General features: G+C 38.2%; 1 protein-coding gene across 7 annotated transcripts in view; it reads right to left on the bottom strand.

Moving 5' to 3' along the window:
* The window catches only part of LOC124153528 (cell surface glycoprotein 1-like), a 105,921-nt gene that overhangs the window by 18,574 nt on the left and 69,044 nt on the right, over window positions 1-18,303 (bottom strand). For all 7 annotated transcript variants that reach the window (XM_046526750.1, XM_046526752.1, XM_046526748.1 and 4 more), the window contains one exon: window positions 1,791-1,948. In XM_046526750.1, the coding sequence (XP_046382706.1) occupies window positions 1,791-1,845 (55 nt within the window). In that variant the 5' untranslated portion in view covers window positions 1,846-1,948. The remainder of the gene's footprint in view (window positions 1-1,790; window positions 1,949-18,303) is intronic.

Below are 18,303 nucleotides of genomic sequence, written 5' to 3'. Positions count from 1 at the left end.
AAAGGTAGATCTACTCTCACCTTAAGGCTTATAGGTGACGTTTTCATAAATGTACACATGTTAGGTGCAACATATTTAAACCACTACGATCTATCTAAAAAAAATTCCTAAACTGGTGATTTTTTTCAGTTTTTTGAATACATAATTTGTTTTTACTATTAACATAGCAGTGTTTCGTCATAATATCCTCTCACATTTCCACTTTACCAATACTTTTTATTCCTCATTTTTCTATATCAAGATGAGGGATAAAGATGAGGCTTAAAGTACATATGTACACAGTTCCTTCCAAGCTATCTAACCGTGTAGTTCCATTCAATGTTTCAATAAATTTGTTGTTTAAATGACACATATTAAGGGTGACAGTAAAAAGTTTGTTTGTGATGAAAAAATTATTGATTTTTATTCCTAAACAAGAGTTATTATTCCAAGCTCTTGGCATAGGCTAAGACCTGTTTGAATTAGTAGAAGATGTTATATACTTGTCTATTTACAGGGAGAAGACATGGCCAGTGGAGTGATAGACCATGATGAAATTGTTTAAGACCAAATTTAAGGCAGATGGACCATCCCTAATAAAATTAGTAATGGTGGCTGTGGAGGAGAAGAGAAGGCTGTCAATATGAGAAAGGACAAAGATGGAAAATAAATTAAGGCTCCAAAGAACACAGTGATCCTGTATGAATTGCAATTTGAAGGATACAAGTAAGTCTTAGACAGCTATGTAAGCTTATTTTCAGCTTCCTACTCTGAGGGGATGACAAATTGAGTCTTGCTCAACTTAGTACACACTATGAAAATATGTACAGACCTTTTTCTTTCATTTGTCATGGAAAGTGCTATTTATAAGTGGTTGTAAGTATCTAATCATTTTATTATTACTCGTCAGTCAGGTCTGAAGAGTCAAATGTGAAGGAAATGAACATCTAAACATGTACTGATGCTCTGTAAATAAATTCCTTGCCTGGAAATAATTACAAATACATAATGAAGTGATAAGTGATGATTTTGAAGGTCCATATGGTGAGAATTTCAGCACTTGTTTCCCATTATAGAGGCTCTACTTTGGAGTTAATTCAGTGCGACATCTGTATTGTTGTTTGGTTTCTCAGGGGTGAGTTATTACTCCTATCCCACATGATGGAAAAATACTTTACGATTGGTCCTCCAGAATAGATTAATATCGCACAGCGAAGGCCTACCATATATAACTCACAGGCTATCAATTTTATAGGGTGATGAGTTTACTTTCAGCAATTAAATTGTTCAAATAAAAGTTTGCCCTTTCATTTTCACAAATTTTACATCTCTACTGAGTACCGCTAATTATGCTGGTGCCATAGACTACCTCAATGTGTTATCTCGTCGCAGTGGCGTAGCGAGGGGGGGGGGTTTGGGAGTTAAAACCACCCCCAGAGCTCAGAGAAATATTTTAATTTAATCCATTTTACTTAATTGGATTGATATTACTAATAGAATAGTGTAAGGAGATATAAAATATCCCTCAGAAAGCCGTAAAACTCACCATTTTGAACAATTTACCTTAAAATTCCGCAATTTACCAATCTCGCATATACCGCTTATCCTTGTGGGTATTCCATACCCCCACACACCCCGGTATTAGTTGCACCTAAACCCCCCCCCCCATCCCCAGACTTAATTCCTGCCTGCGCCCCTGCCTCATCAAATAATGTTTGAGGAAAAAGCCACTTCATGATGATCCTGTGGAAGAACACAGTGTAATGCAGTGATATCTCATGGGACATATAAGTGTGGGGAAATATACTCACCTACAGAAAAGGTGAGTGTGACCCAAAACCAATGCATCCACCAATGTAGGGTCATGTCTGAACTTGATTCCACATCACCTAGGTGGAAGAAGAGAAAAGTCCTGCATGTTGAACAGTGGCACCAACACGGCTGTTAAGCTGCGTATCAGCTCAACTACCTGCAGGAGAAACAAAAAGCATCATAAGTTTAATTTTTTAGTATCATGGCAGCGCATTTATCATTTTCAAAACAAGTAATGCAATAGATTCAAGCAATACTTTAAGCGTTTTTTCGACTTTTGCCTTATATAATTACATGAAAATAATTGATATTAAAATCAAGGTTAAAATATAAATGAGATACGGTGTTTTTAATGAAATTATTATCCAATATATGTACCTCTTTTGAGATCATAAGCAAGGCAAGGGAGGGAGGAGAAATGTAATTCAAATCCCCTCGAAATTATTGGGCATGTACACCTAGAGATAGTATCAGCTCGGTACCCCATGAGCATTGGCAACACTCAATACAGATGTGCCGCGGTACATACTAATAGGGCAGATGAGCAGTAAGCGAGCTAATAGAAGTTGTATTTTAGGTGAATTGATATTAAATAGATAATTTTTTAGCTATCCCAATACAATTCAAGACTTAGTGTCAGCTATAAATCGATTATACCCTTAAACCAATAATTTGGGCCTAAAGCCTCTGGAGCTTAGGCAGCACGCAATACATAATTAGGCGATAAGTGATGATTTGGATGGCCCAAATGTTGAAAATTTTTGCACGTTTTCCAAAATAGAGACTCTACTTCGGAGTAAATGCAGTGCGTCATCTGTACTGTTGATTGGTTTCTTAGCGGTGACTTTATAATCCCATCATATAACCTTTTCTCTTGAATATGGGGAGTGGAGGGGTATAGAATTCCCTCGATGTCATGCTTCATAAGCCACTGCACTCATACATCTACCTAAATCCACATCCTACCCCGCAAATAGCCTCATAGGGCGTGTGGCGGGAGGTGTTAGGACATTAGCCAGTAACCTTCACGAGAATACTAAAAAGTATTGAAGTAAGAGTGTACGTTAGAGTAAGTAGAATACAAAAAAGTGCGAGATATTTGTCTCCCTGAGTTAGACGTATGATTTATTGGAGTCTTTTATTGTTCGGGGAAAAATCGTATCCTAGTAACTTTTGTTTCGGAAAAGTATGCCTCTTACTTTATCGTCTCTGTCGCACTTGGAAATATGGTGCGGTTCACGTTGATACTCGCCGTTTCAGTCTGAAAGGTATCTTTTCTTTACATATCAAGCAATCTAAGCCAAGCACAGAGTCAGCCTCAGAGTCCCACGTGGCCCTCAACCTAATTCGCGTAAAAGGTGTATTCTTCTATAAGCTGTGCTCGAGCAAAAGCCGCATCCATGTAAAAGCACATATGCTGCGGACTTGTGAGAGAGCAAATGCACACTCGCAAAACATCCCCTGGTGTGGCTAATGGACCTATTTGACAACTGGGAGCCCAGGGTTTAAGTCTCGGATATGTGAAATAAAATGTTTTACATGAATTTCGGCACTTCTTTTTTTCGTCTATTATTTTGGGCGCTGTGATGTCGCAACCTTTTTCCTCTGAGACAATATTAATCACTTATACTCTTAAGCGCTTTATTTCATCCCCTCCATCCAAAATGGCTTTCTATCTCTAACAATCCCGTTTAATCCCCATCACCTCTTAAACACCAAAATAAATACAAATATGCATACAAATAACAAAAAAAATTTAAACATCAGCGCATAATTAATTACGCCAAACATCATGGACACGACGTTACAGCGCGTGAATGAGAGAAAAGTCATTATTTTCACTTAAATACTTTGGAATGAGCGTGTGAAAGTCACGCTTTATTAAAAGAATATGAACGATTAGCATATATTACATTAACACGTTCGCTGCCGGGCCCGAATTCTACTGTCATTCCGCGTGTGCCAGGCGAATATTTTCGAACCTATTACCAAACGGCAATAATGATATTGAGCCTATCTCCGGGTTTTACTAATATTTCTCGGTATATTTACACTCATTACGTGATGCGCTATCGCTTGTAACTTAAGTCACGTGCGACGCCATAGGGCGTCTCCCCACTTTTGACAATGCCTAAAATTTGACGAGACACCATTTGGCGGCTCAGGCAATTGGATCTGCGTTCCAACTTTTTAGTGTACACTGAAAAGCTATGATTGAAAATAATGTCAAAACAAATTTTAATTGTTGATTATGCTTTTAATAATATTTGCTACCGTATCCGGAGATGATTAGTGCAATGATTTAAATTTGGGAGACTTAGGTACGGCTGATCCGGACAGATCATAAATTTTGTAGAAACACGTTTGGCTTTAGTGAGGGCAACTTTGCGGTTCATTGTCTGCAAGAATTCTTTGTAACATCCGCGACAGCCAACACGGGCTTTTCTAAAATGAAGATACAGCGCTAAAAATAGTGCAAAAAATACTGATACTAATTTTATGTGATGATAATTTTATCCTCTAAATTACCAGACTTCGAAGACTTCCTTCAGTGTTATTTGTATTTACCAGGTAGTGCATCGATTTTTTAGACCCTATCAACGGAATCCCGAAGAATATGCATCCATTCTTCTATAATTTATCGTCTTAACTGCAGGAGAGAGATCATGTGGGCACCTGGATTCTGTGTTTCATTCCACAGTATTAAAGCATTAACAATGCAGGTCCCAAAAAGAGCATCATCGGCCACCTTGTGGTACCACCTTACTATTTTTCGATGGGTGCAGTGATACAACGTAAGGGTATCAGCAAGGTCAATTCCTCCCTTTATTTTATTGTATGTACTCAATCACCATCTTTGGCTTAGTAACCACTTCCCCTCTTCGATTTCTTTCCCCGTTGGGATTATCCCCTATCTGATGGTGGTGGAGATCATGAATACGTCGCGCTGATCTTTCCATTTCTTTACCGTTGCTCCACAAGTTTTTCATAGCACTGAAATGCCTTTCTTTAATTTAGCAGTCGTTATTTCTCTCAACAGCCCTTTCCTATTGTTCCTAATGATTCCCACAAAATGAGACTTATCTCCCAAGATTTCTTTCTATAAGCGCGGGATGAATCACCTCACTAGAAGTATCTAAACATTACAGCAGGAGCAGGGGTGCCGACTTAAAAAATATTGGTAGGGCCCAAACTGGGGACCTTGTCTCTGTAAATTTTATAAGTAGTGAATTTTAAGTTTTTTAAGCATTTTAGAAGAGTCATATGATCGACGTTAGAATCCTGATCACTGGAATCTCGATATCTGGACACTCCGGGGAAAATTGACAAGCATGACACATTTTTTCCTCACATCTGTAACGAATTTTAGGGTGGACTCGGGCCCCCTCAGGCCCCGTGGAGTCGGTGCCACGGAGAAGGAGTTATTAGAATGTGAATAAAAAATTGAAATAAGCAATCATACCTGTATTAGAAGAAGAAAGATTACCTGACTATGAGGATTCATACGACTCCTCAGACACCGTGAATAAGCGGTGTCTCCTTCAGAAAATCCTTCAAGGTCATTAGTGGAAGCCGAATGGACAGAATACAACATATGCTTGATTTCTTCTTCGTTAAAACGTTTCTTTCCCCCAATAATGCGTGACGGAGTACACATGATATATTCACTAAACTGGTTATCACTTCCGTATGGAAGACACAGGCACAGAGAATAAATTTGGTATACTGATACGCTCCTCACTCGGTTAGGCATGAGCGACAACTGAGGGAAGGAAATAAATGAAAAAAAGCTCAGCAAATGTAATTTGAAACATTGTGTTGAGATATAATACCTCAAGCTCCACTTGAGACATAGAATGATAGAGCCATTGAAAAATGGCACTCTCGAAAAAAACATGAGAAACCGAAGGCGAAAAAAAAATTATATTCGAGCTGAAATGTGTTACCAATACCCTCCCTTCACAGAAGATAACATTGTCTCATCAGTGCATAAGAAAATGTAGCTTAAATTTCAAGTTCTATTCATCGCTTGATGATTCAACGAAAACGCTACTTTGACGCCCATTGGCGTCTCACTAGTTGCATCCAGCAGCAATGCGAGACGCCATTTGGCGTCTCACTAACTCCGATTTGAAGTTATGTGAGACGCCCTATGGCGGCGCGTGGCAGGGAACGTGTTAAAGAAAATGAATTTTTGAAATTACGAAATGTGGTGCCCATTCAATAAATGAAAGAATGAAATTGTAATACGAATTGTGAAATGAAGACTTTTTTCCCTATCTTCAAGGCGCTCGTCACTTCTCGGCTAATATCGCCTGGGATTGCGTTAATATTTGGACTCTCGGAGAATGGGCGCCAAAAAGTTTTAATTAAACCTTGCACCTGAACAAAGTTCTGCGCGGATGGAATAAAAACTCTGATTAAATATTTTGTTCCGAGAACGCTGTCTCCGCCATCGGAAAATATAGGCACCCGCCTTTTTACCTCTCTTGAAACGTAATAAATGAGTTTTTCCTACCATCCAAATAATTTAAAAACCGAAAATTGCCTTTCCTTTGTATGACAATGACAAGATTTTCTCTATATAAATGTCAAAATGTTGATTCTTTCCTTTGTAAAAGGCAGTACTAAGAGGTTTTGTTGGTAATTGACGCGTCAATATAAAATACACCAAATCAGTGGTCGGCCATCCGCGGCTAACGATTTCATATGACCCTCATAACTTTTGAATATAATAATTAATGAAAATACATAATGAAATGGATTATGATGAAATTTGCTAGTATTTTTGTATTAAGTACCGCTGTAAATATCAATAATGATAATAATTTGAATTTGAAAAAGTTGTCGAAAAGTTGTAGTAGCTGTAAGAGAATGCTAAGTTCATGAAAATCGTAGATATTCGTGTACGAAATAGCTCAAAGAAGTATATGAAAGTTTAGATACTCTCTACTTGGTACTGCGGATGATGTTAATTGTGAAAATAAAAGTTCAAGGCGCTAAGCTCAGTTTTCTCATCTTCAATCTTGCATTCCCTTTCTAGTACAATGAAATCTTACAACTTGATATTTTCATTTCCTCCTTCCATCAGCTTCACCCCGGAAATTTATTCTTTTGATTCAATTTTTGAATTCATCCGTTACATTCCAACATTTCAATGCGGTTTCATTTATGCACCTCTTTCACAGTAAGTCAAGCTTTGCATGAAGGAAAATTGTAGATTAAATATTTAGCCGAGAGGTTTTTCGGGCGCCACATATCTGAATTTGTCTTGCATTTAGTGTTCAAGGAAAGAAATAAAGTCATTAAAATGTAGTAAAAACCTCACAGTTATTTTCTGTTGGTCTCCTCAGTCCTTTGTATAGGTTAGCTTGATTTCGTCTTTTGATAGTGAATTTTGTGAGTATACTAAGTTTGGGAGCTTTCGTCTTTTGCTACTGGATTTTGAGTGTATATTATTTTTGAGGGCTTTGGCCTTACATTGCGGCCTCTCTCTAAAGAGTTGGTAATTACCTACAACTGTGTTTAAATTAATGAACTACGTAATACCCCATGAAATCTATGGCATGCGAAAATTTTTAAGGGTCTACTAGTTGCAGTAAAATTCACGGGAAAGGATGAAACTCAAAAATTACCGCAGTGAACTAATTAATCTAATTCCCAAGAGTTTTACCACGACACAGTCATTAATTTTGTGATTACTCCAGGAAAGAAGCAATTGAGACGTCTTGCTATCCCAATCGATATTGGAAAACCTCTAAAGAAAGAAGTTCGGCTATTTTCAATGCGATCCCCAGTTATTTACCCAAAGGAACTCACAAAAACTGCAGGGTGAGTTTGCTCAAGCTCTCCAGTAGTCCAGAGGAGATTTCCCAGGAGTGTAAAACTTACGTCGATTTCACTCCCTGAATAGTCCTCAGTATCAATGTAGCTTAAAAATATATAAAGTCGCACTTTTTAGCCACAAAAATTCATGAAAGGTAATTTTGAGTTTGCATTTCAAGAATCACTGGGATAAATATTACAATAAAATATAATACGATATTCCAATTCACCTTCAACGAGGATACTAAATGAAATACATAAATATGCGCCATTAATACTTCAAATTCGTTTTACAAGGCTAAGTTATCGCGATTTTATATGTTAAAACTGATTTTATTTGTTCTCCCATGAAGAAAGTGGACGGTGGAGTAAATAATGTAGTGCTCATTTTGATGTATAGGTTCGAAAATTTTCATGTTTTCGTTCCTTTAAGTTTACCCAGGGTACTTACAAAAAGTATTGGGGGACCCAAACCGGGGACCTTGCCCCGGTAAATTTTATAAGTAGTGAATTTTAAGCTTTTAAGCATTTTAGAAGAGTCATATGATCAACATTAGAACCCTGTTCACTCGAATATCGATATCTGGACACTCCGGGGAAAATCGACAAGCCTTACACATTTTTTCCTCACATCTGTAACGAATTTTTGGGAGGGCTCGGGCCCCCTCAAGCCCCATGGAGTCGGCGCCACTGAGTTTACCTGAAGGCAGTGGTAGATCTATTGGGGGGGGGGAGAATAGGAAATGTCATTATTCAACTTATTCCCCCATGTATGCCAGCTATAGCCCCCTTTGGGTATCCAATTTACACTAGATAGAGTGGTAATTTTTTTCGGACCCCCACTACTACTTGCAGATTACCGCCACTTAGGCCCCCCTTGTTCCTATCCTGGATCCGTTACTCCCTTAAGGAATGTGTGAGTGTTTTAAACTTAAGAGTCTCTTCGTATTTTATTCCCCACAAAAACAGTTGCCCTTAGGAGCATAAATGCTCATTACTACAACTTTCGGTTGGTGAGCCTTCAGTGATTCTCGTCCTCTCATTTAGGGTTATTCATTAGTAATGATACAGCTCCTCACAATTCTCAGTTCATGTTTTAAGATCCAAATAAAACAGTCGATCACGTTTGTAATTTTTCAATTTAATGAGTATTATTTAAAACAGAATTTGTGCAATGTTATAGAAGTTGTTGGACTGAACTTGTCATTATTCAACTTATTCCCCCACACATGTTCAGAGAAAGGTATGAAAAAAAAACAAGCGATAATACGAGAAAATTAAGCCTCTCCAAAGTGATTTATGCTTTTAAAAAAAGAATAATTTAGGTCATTTTTATTCACGCTATTCATAAATGAACCATGGTTTAGCCCATGAAATTATGGTATGCAACAGTTCTTAAGGGTTTTGCTAGTTGAAATAAAAATCACGGGAAATAACAGCAGTCCACGAATTAATACTAATTCATGATCAGTCAATGATGACTATATTTATCGGAAATAAATTTACTCACTCGTAAAATGGCGCCGGTTTTGCAGATAAAAAAGATAAAAAATATAATAATAAAGCTTCAGTACTGTACTAAATCCCATCTGTCCAAAAGCTAAACGATCAGTCTGCGTATGCTAACTGTGGGAGTGCAACGAGCTTTTAACTCTCGTTTAGAGGCTCGGGGGCGGTCGAAAGTCCAACCGAGCGAAGTCCGGTGAATTTGGGAGTGGACAAGATTTTTTTCGCGGGTCAAAACATTCGGAACAGTGAGAGCTTTGTTGAATTGGTGCGCATTCATGCGAGAAACTTCCATCCTCTCACGATACGAGAGGACCAAAACAATCCAACAAAAATAGCATTTTTTTCCGTTAAAAAAAATTTTTTTTTTTACTCCCCCGAGTGCAACGCTGGTTATGCACCATCCTCATCTTGCCGGGGAAAATAATGTCGCATTGCGTATTCATGACATAATCGATTTTTTATAGACGTAGGTTGTCTCACATTTCATACAACTGACCAGTGTTTTTTTATATCCGGAGGAAGCAATCTTCACCATCACCACAACAGGGAGTCGGGAAATAGAAGTGCCACCTGAATGCAGAGGCGGCGTTGAGAAGTATCTTCAGGAGAGGGGTGGAAGAAAAATAGTTATAAAATGATGAAAATCTTGAATTACTTAAATTTTGGATTTCAGAAAAGCATAGATTTTCTAGCACTCATATGTTTTGCAAAAATTTACCATAAATAGAAATGCTGTAAAGTAACCTACGTCACAGCCATATTATTATTGGTTCGCCAACTAGGAATGGAACCTCTAATTCGATTACATCTAGTTAATTATCTTTTCCTTGTATTATCTGTCTACATTCCGAATTAGGAATATTGCGCCTTTAGTTACGCTTTTACGCGTGTATTAATAGGGAAATAACCGATACTGGAATACTAGCGAAGGATGGACATTGTTTAATTAGAAATATGTAGATGAAATGTAATTTTAAACCCTTACAGTCGACGGTGATGCAAATGTAATTATTTTCCAAGTCATAATTTTCCCCGTCACGAAAGCTCGATAATGACTTATGAAGACGACTATCTTTCCAAATTTCAAATATTACACTAAATTCAGAATTCTAACGAGAAAGTTTAAGCCGCTACTTAAGATGGGTGACAGATTTAAAAACTTAATTGGCTATAACGAAGGAATTTTAATTCCATTCCAAAGCGATAATCAACTTGAAAAACAGGTTCACGTGTCTCACGCGCTTCGTATTTAATTGAAATTCTCATGGAAACTTACACGACACTTCGAAGCCTGATACATTCCGAAAACGTAGGAGCTCAATGAATGCAAATGCATTCCATTTACTGAGCTCTCCCGATGCATTGCGTCTTCTCGAACTAAATCGAGAAAATAAATGCCTTATTTTACGTTGGCCTTCGTCTCGAAACAGACTAATGGACAACTCCGAACATGCGAGAACTAACGTAAGAGCAAGAGCTACTGAATGCAATTTAATTTTCCGCTAATTATTTCCTGATATTTTACCGGAAGGACTGTACTAATTCACAGATTCTAACGAACATTATTGCCAAGTAACAATCATTTTATTATCAAATTCGTACTCATTTTAAGATTAATCGCCGGCAGTAGGACAAGTAGGCTATATATTCTTCTGATAAAACAATGCTTATAAGTTTAAAGTATACCGGGACTAGCCACGGTGTTAACTAATACAGGAGTCACCCGCAATGCACAATCGTGCGAAAGATCCACAGGGAAAAAATTCATCCGCCTTGACCGGGATTGGAACCCGGATCCCCAGGTCGAGTGCTTTAGCCAGTTAAGGTACCGAGGCGTCATTCTTAAATCCAAAAATATCCACAGGTAAGAATGACGCCTCGGTAGCTTAATTGGCTAAAATCGGAACTGGCTACCGGAAATTGGGGGATCCGGGTTCGGATCCCGGTCAAGGCAGATGATTTTTTTCTCTGCGGATCTTTCGCACAATGCTTATAACTTCAAATTGCAAAAAAGAGTAATACGCTCTTTCCTGCCAATTCCCTCCACACTTAAGGCCTACTTTGACTTCGGAGACGAAAGCGAATTGCGTTCAATTGCGGAGAATCAGTAGATACGGTTTATTGAAAACCACATCGAATTACGACTGGGCAGTACTTAAATGTTCTCACAGGTGTAAAAATTCAAGACCCTAATGCCCTAAAAAGATTTTTCGGTTAAGGCCGAGTGAGGAAAAAATGGCCTTTGTTTTTTTTTCATTCTTTTCCTTTCGTGGAAAACTGAATTCAACGCACGGGTCTCCGAAGAAAAGCAAACTCTAGCGATCGCTGAGACAACTTCCACTTCGCGATCGCACATCCGTTGGTAGATTAGGTACGACTCCTTTTCACATTGCTCATTCCCGCGGCGTGCGATTACGTCAACTACTTCTTTCCTTTGGCACTTTTCTGCACACTCAATCGCGAAGCGGCGGAGGCGTCTAAATAAGGCGTAGTCATATCTAAGTCAAGGTCTACCGCCCGCAGCGTCTTTCTTATTTCACGACTTCCTTCCCCCGGGCCGCAATTGGGGACTTGTGCTGGAACGGGGATCGTGATAAATTTTTAGTCGTCGCCTTTTATCATGGCTTTTTTTTCCTCTCTTCCTCTTTAATACGAAAAACGTTGGGTGAAAAATCAATCGACCCCTCGTCCGAAGTCTCCATAATTCTATTACGTAGGAGTGAGGGCTTCGCCTCGTCTGCTACCGGCGGCAAATTACTATCCGCGCTCGAGGCTTAACGCGTGCAATTCGATTGAATTCCTCCGACAACACCTCTTCCATCGGCGGCGGATGAAGCAATCCGATTGGACGCTAGGGAGAAAAAGATTGTATAACTTCAGGCCTAAACGCCAACCGATTTGTGTTCTAGATTTATTTCGTTATTTCATTGACGCTATTTAAGGTAACTCTTCTCGATGCGCTCTATAGATTTTCCATCTAAAAATGAAATAAAGATAATGATACTGCTGGAAAACTGGTTTTATACGGGTGATCACGATCATTTCCTCGACAATTTATACTGAATAGATAAAGGTGCTTTTGCTTTTTCAAAAATGTAAGAATAGCTTCACCAACTGAAATGAAATGTTGAGTTATAACAGTCTCAGAAAAATGTGAAGCCTGAATATTTTATACATATTTATAACAGTCACATTGTTTCTTTCAAAATATGATTAACATACACCTGTTATTTTGGGGAAATTACTGTTGTTTTTTTAATTCAGACATATGGCTAGCGAAATTGGTGATCTACCGAAAACGAATGGATGGAATTCAATAGAAATCTTTCCTTTCACCGGCGAATAAAAAAATACTGTCCTTGTAAACCAAGTTATGTTAAATACCTGACTGAATTTTCACCTAGTTGTACCAATTAATGGACGCTGATGACATCACTTCTCGGAATTCAGAAGAATGAGTTATATCTTTTAAAAAGAATTTTTATTATTTAAGACGGATTTCTGTAAACAGTCATCCTTTTCAGTGGTTAACAATTTATTCACTATTACTTATGATAATAGAATCTCAGATACCTACCCCTGTTTAAAGATATCAATTATTGCGACGAAAAAGATATTTTTCATGAAAAATTGTAATTATATAATTTACTCAGCGTATCTTTTGAAAGTGAGGCCCCGAAGCGCTCCGACATTTTAGGCACTGTATCGAGTGATAATAACGGCTTCATAATATGTATAATCATGGTGCATGAATTCCATTGAGCACTAATTTGTGGTTGATATCCGCTGTTTACTTGCCATTGTAAGACCGAAAGTCGGAAGTTATGGCAATATCTTGGTTTATTTCATACTACAGTACCATAAGAAAACTATAAAATGCCTCGTTCACATTACGATTCGCCGAGCGATCGTCCCAACGATAGTTGGTCGAACTAGCCATGTGAATGCATGTTCTTACAATAGTTACTGTAGTTCCGAACGTTGCCACTTTGCGATGGTTAGGCGCTGGGAGACCGGAAAAGGAAGAGACAAGAGAAAGACGAAAAGTTCGTGAAGCTCTCTTTGCTCTATTTTTTTCATGGATTTGTCCAAAAAAGGAAGTATACGCGCGGAAGAAAAATTATTCTGTAAATACACGTTGGGCACATTAATATCTTGACCCTGCATACCTCAACAGCTTACTAACCTTCAATTTCTCGTTCACTTTAGATGTCAGCACTAGAGGGCAGCACAGGTTTAAACCATCGTCGTGTGAATGCACGATAGTTCCAACGATTGCTGGAACAATCGTAATTTCAACGAGGCATTAGGATTAATTTCGATTAAATAATCGGTAAGCCATTGGAAGTAATTGGAAATGTTCGTGTCATGTCTTTCAGCAGGAAAAGTCTACTCTGAGGGAAGACATTTTTACCCGGACGGTATTTGTAGGGCGGCTGGTCGTATCATTTTATTAGTTTCTCTATAGCTACAAGTGATGCATGTACCGCTGGTGACGTTAAAATATTTATCGATTGCTGACCGATACCGGGACGAAAGGCTGGAAATGAGGACGAATCCGATTCAAGAGACATTCGAAGCCACTGTGACGGAATGGTCGAGTGTGTACCATGCCTCGCTCTTTCCTGTACACCCTATCATCCTTTGAAGGATTGAGCTTAATGAAATTGGAACGTCGACGATAAAAGTTCGCGAACATGCGAGCGACATCCCAATTAATAGGATCGAGTGCCACTTCACTGTTTCGCAAAGAATTATCTCGGAAGAGATCTGAATTTGTGAGCCAGTGTCCAGTGGCTCACAAATTCAGATCTCTTCAGCGGAAAGTTGGAAAAGCACACTTGCAACGTTGGACGGTATGATTAAAGCAATTTTTTTACACGATTCGCACCGGAATTCTTTCAGGGCGGCGATACTCGGACGACCTTTCAATCTACCTGTCAGGTAAAATAAAAACCTTCAGTGTTCGAAATACTAGCCCGATATTTAAAAGTGAACATTCGAAGCAAATACAGTCGTCAATCATTTAAATACATATCATTCGCTCCGGGGTTTAAGCGGAAGGTAGGTTTGGATAGGTGCGGGTGAAGCTCGCACGAGATTAATCCATGGGCGGGTGCATAATACATATTCACGGTAGAAGGGCAGATCTTAGTTCTGGGCTCATTTGGGAAGGCACGAAGTTTGGTTAAAAAAATGGTTGAAATGAGGATTTTGTAGTTGCAAAAAACATACGGAATGTTTAAAATGCTCTCACCTCATTTTATTTCATTCAACCGGTACGTACCCAACTTACTAAAACTTGTACTAAAACGAACTTCAGTTTTTGCTGTGGGAGTGCCAGTATTTGTAAAAGATAAGTGCTTCACAATAAGCTATGTTAAAAATGGCCCTTCCCCCCCGTCAAATAAATCCTCTAGATAAGACCACGGAACTTTAATATTTTGTCAATTTCCTTCTCAGTGACAGGACAAAACTTTCTTGAAATATCGGATAGGTGATTATTTCTTTCCCAATTTTACGCCATTTTTCTTTGAGCCATCCTTGTTGAATGAGCTATAGCAAGGAACTTCCCAAAAAATTATCATAGTATATTGAAACGAAGCCACTCTGATGGGTTATGAAAATTATAATGGCATGCATACTTAAAACTAATTTATTTAATGAATGAGAAACTTAAAGAGATTTTTCACGTATCCGATCAAACTTTGGTCAGTGTTACTCGCAAGCGCTTTAAAGATGAGTACTTTTTTCATTTTACAGCCTTCATTAATTAAACTTCCTTTTTTTCAGAACTCTACAAATTGCTGGTGATCAATTATTTATTCGGCAAAGCACTTCAGTTAAACTGGAAACAAAGTTACGAATATCTCTTATGCTACAAGGCTTTTAAATCATAAGACTTGAGCTGTGTGCTATTTATCCGCTTATATCCTATTCATATGTAGGTATTAATGGGTCAGACTTCTCACTTTTGAGCTGCTTTGCACGAACTTTGTGTGAGCTACCGTTCACCTTTCAGGAGTAATTTTAAAGAGGCCAAAGAAACCTACAACGCTGAAAGCCCTCAAGTTTCTTACGGTTTTCGAAAAACCGAGCCTAAACATGCTTAAATATCCGTTGAGCATCGCGCAGCAATTATTTCGCTCCCATATCAAGTCTTTTCACGAGTATATCTCGTCTTGGGCGTCCTAAAAAGGATCCAATTCTCAAAATACCTTTACTTAGCACATTAAACAGGTAAAACCTAATTAGGCAGTTTAAATTTGCTTACTTATAACGAAGGAATAGCGTACTTGAAACGTATTGCCGATGGTATAAATATATTTATTACCCAGAGTAATGCCGCTGTCAATAATTAAACTCAAAGCGAACTAACAATGCCGACATTTCAGGAGCTCTTTTTAATTTTATTGCGGGCGACACATTTTTATTTTCGACAATGACTGCGCGTTTTATAGCATTAATGATTTTATGCTTTCTTGGGCGTCATCTTTGCTTCCTTTTCATCAAGGTAAGGATTTTTCCACGACCGTGATGAAACTTCTTCCTCAAATAATTACCTTTTATATACCATGAATTATTCATTGATTTTTCAATATTTTCATATACATCTTGGGATTTAAAATAAATATTCTGAACAGATAACTGGTTTTATCAAAAATTCATCTGGTGTAATTTGTTGCTATACTTAAGGCGGATTTCAATTTTCATTATTTCTGCGTTATAAAAAGGATGAACTAAATATTTATGACAATCAGTAGAAGAATACCTTAAAGTAACATTGCCGCTGTAACCATAAAAAATTATGGCCATTTAATAGCCAGTAAAACGTAACTTCGAAATCTTAAGTGCCAAGGTGAGTTAGCGTGCGAATGATATGACCTAGTATAATCGCTTTGGGCAAAGGGGCTTGCAAAATAATTTTAAGCCTACATGAATAACAACGAAATATGCTTTTCAATTATTTTTTTGCAGAGCCCTCTTTAATTAAGATAGAAGTTCAGTTCAGAAGCGAATTTTCGAATACATAAATCGCTCCAAATAAATGCTTGCATTATTTCCAATTCCCTATAAGAAGGATATGCAGATACAGAAATATCTTTAAATTGAAGTTTTGCTAAGTTGGACGGTAAAGTGAGATGAAAATTAGATCTCGTCATGTAATGGATGGGAGTTTGACGGGAATAAAAAAGGAAAGCAATCGTCGGTTGATTACAGTTCCAACAAGGTCATTTGAGGATACCTAAAACAAAAACGCACATATGGTAGCAACAGATGTCCATTTCAACATGACTCCGCTAAAACTGGTTGGTCCCACGGAAACAGGCTAATGATAATGGGATTTTCTGAGTGACAGATTTCCTATTATTATAGCGATTGTCTATCGCACGGAGTGCATTTGTAAAACCAAAAGCACGATTATTTCGTAATTTGGACAAAAAACGTTTTTGAGAAATAAGGCCAGACGCAAAAAATGCCACTGTACGGTAAAAGGGACAATATTTCAAACTGAAACAGAAAGTGGTCGAATAAACAAGGTTGAGTGAGAGACTGCAGTACAAAGAGTGAAGTTAGGATAATGTCCTTTATGCTGCACTTGCCTATTCCCCATTATTTCACCAAAAAACAGGTCAAAGGTAATCCAAACTTGCTGCATTATTACGTGATATTTAATTATGAGCGACTCGCGAGGCAAGTTGACTGATGCGAATTGTATAGTACGAATGAATTGTAACTTTAAAAGTGAGGGCATATATTTTTCATGGTATATTTTTAGCTGATATTTTTATTTTTTCCGCGCGAATAGGAAAATATCCCTTACGGTTAATCTTAGGTTGACAGTAGAGGGATGTAGTTGAACAAAGATAGAATAATAAAAATTTAAACAAAAATCACCGCACCTTCTATATATTTTCTTATCAGGAACTATTTGCATCTCGAAGTATTACATCGCCAGTAACACACTATACCTAATTTGGTTAAGAAAAATAAAGTTATTGAAAACGAGCTGTATGTCCCTAAGCATGTTGTTATGAGTGCCTCACACTAAGGTTGGCTAAAAGCTGTGTTTCACCTTTTGGTCACCAGCGCCTGTGGCGCACATGGCACTGAGCAGAAGTCAGCCGTGATCGGTTATGTCAGCGGGGGCAGTACGTTGTAAGACACTGTGTAATGTACAGTCGGATTCAAAAGTATTGCAACAAATGGAGCGGCGCCACTTTCGCCGCAGTTTGGAAATCGAGTTTCGGCATTTTCTATTGTACCAGTGGGAGGGAAATTTGAACAACATTCCCACCTCCCGTAATATTTTTATAACAACATCGTTAAAGGGAAATGTATTCGGGATATGAGCAATGTTTAATACCACATAATTTATGCAGCTCCTGCTAGATAATAAATCTACGTCCAGAACGTCAATTTACCTTCTCTCGTAAGTTGGCCGATCCGTCGAGTTATATTGTCTTACAATTAAAGCTGAAGCTTTTCGATCAGCGATAGCGAGCATAACATACATATAAAATATCCACCGCAATATCACAGCAAATAATGCGACTGAGTGTTTAAAATCAGTATGATTTAGTGACACTAGAAGACTGGTTCATTCCCTTGCCTGACAAAGCTCGTAATGAATCCACTATGAAGTCAACGAGTGACATGGACTAGTGGTTAAGGAGAAGACTTACCACGGCAGCAATCCGAAGTTGGTGATTCGAACCTCTCCGCCCACATTTTTTTTCAGTTACATAGTACGGCAGTAACATTTTTTTATCCACTTTAACGCATATTAAATTAATTAAACACTACTGTCGTTATGATATTTTGAATGCAGAAATTTCTCTTTTTGCTTTCCGCGGATCTCATTATACGTTTTTACCGAAATATCAGTGCATCAATAATATGGAAAATATTTCAGTCAGGTAAACTGCTCCATCAATTCCTTTTTCGTATTACCCGAATATTCTATCGTTTTCAATAATATGTAGACACTCACGAGACCCGCTTAATTGATGTGGCCGGGTCGGTGAAAACTTGGAAGGTTGGCACATGAAGCAACCTGCATTCTTTGTCTTCGCGGCGAGCCGACGAGGACGGAAACGGACGCGACTGAGAAACCGAACCTGGAGTCAAACTCCAGGAGCAAGTGCCCAATCGAAATTAAGATTAGTGGATGGA

This window comes from Ischnura elegans, chromosome 2 (genome assembly GCF_921293095.1).
Source record: "Ischnura elegans chromosome 2, ioIscEleg1.1, whole genome shotgun sequence".
NCBI lineage: Eukaryota > Metazoa > Arthropoda > Insecta > Odonata > Coenagrionidae > Ischnura > Ischnura elegans.
The sequence above is the reverse complement of the archived record's forward strand: the minus strand, read 5'-3'. Positions and strand labels throughout refer to the sequence as shown.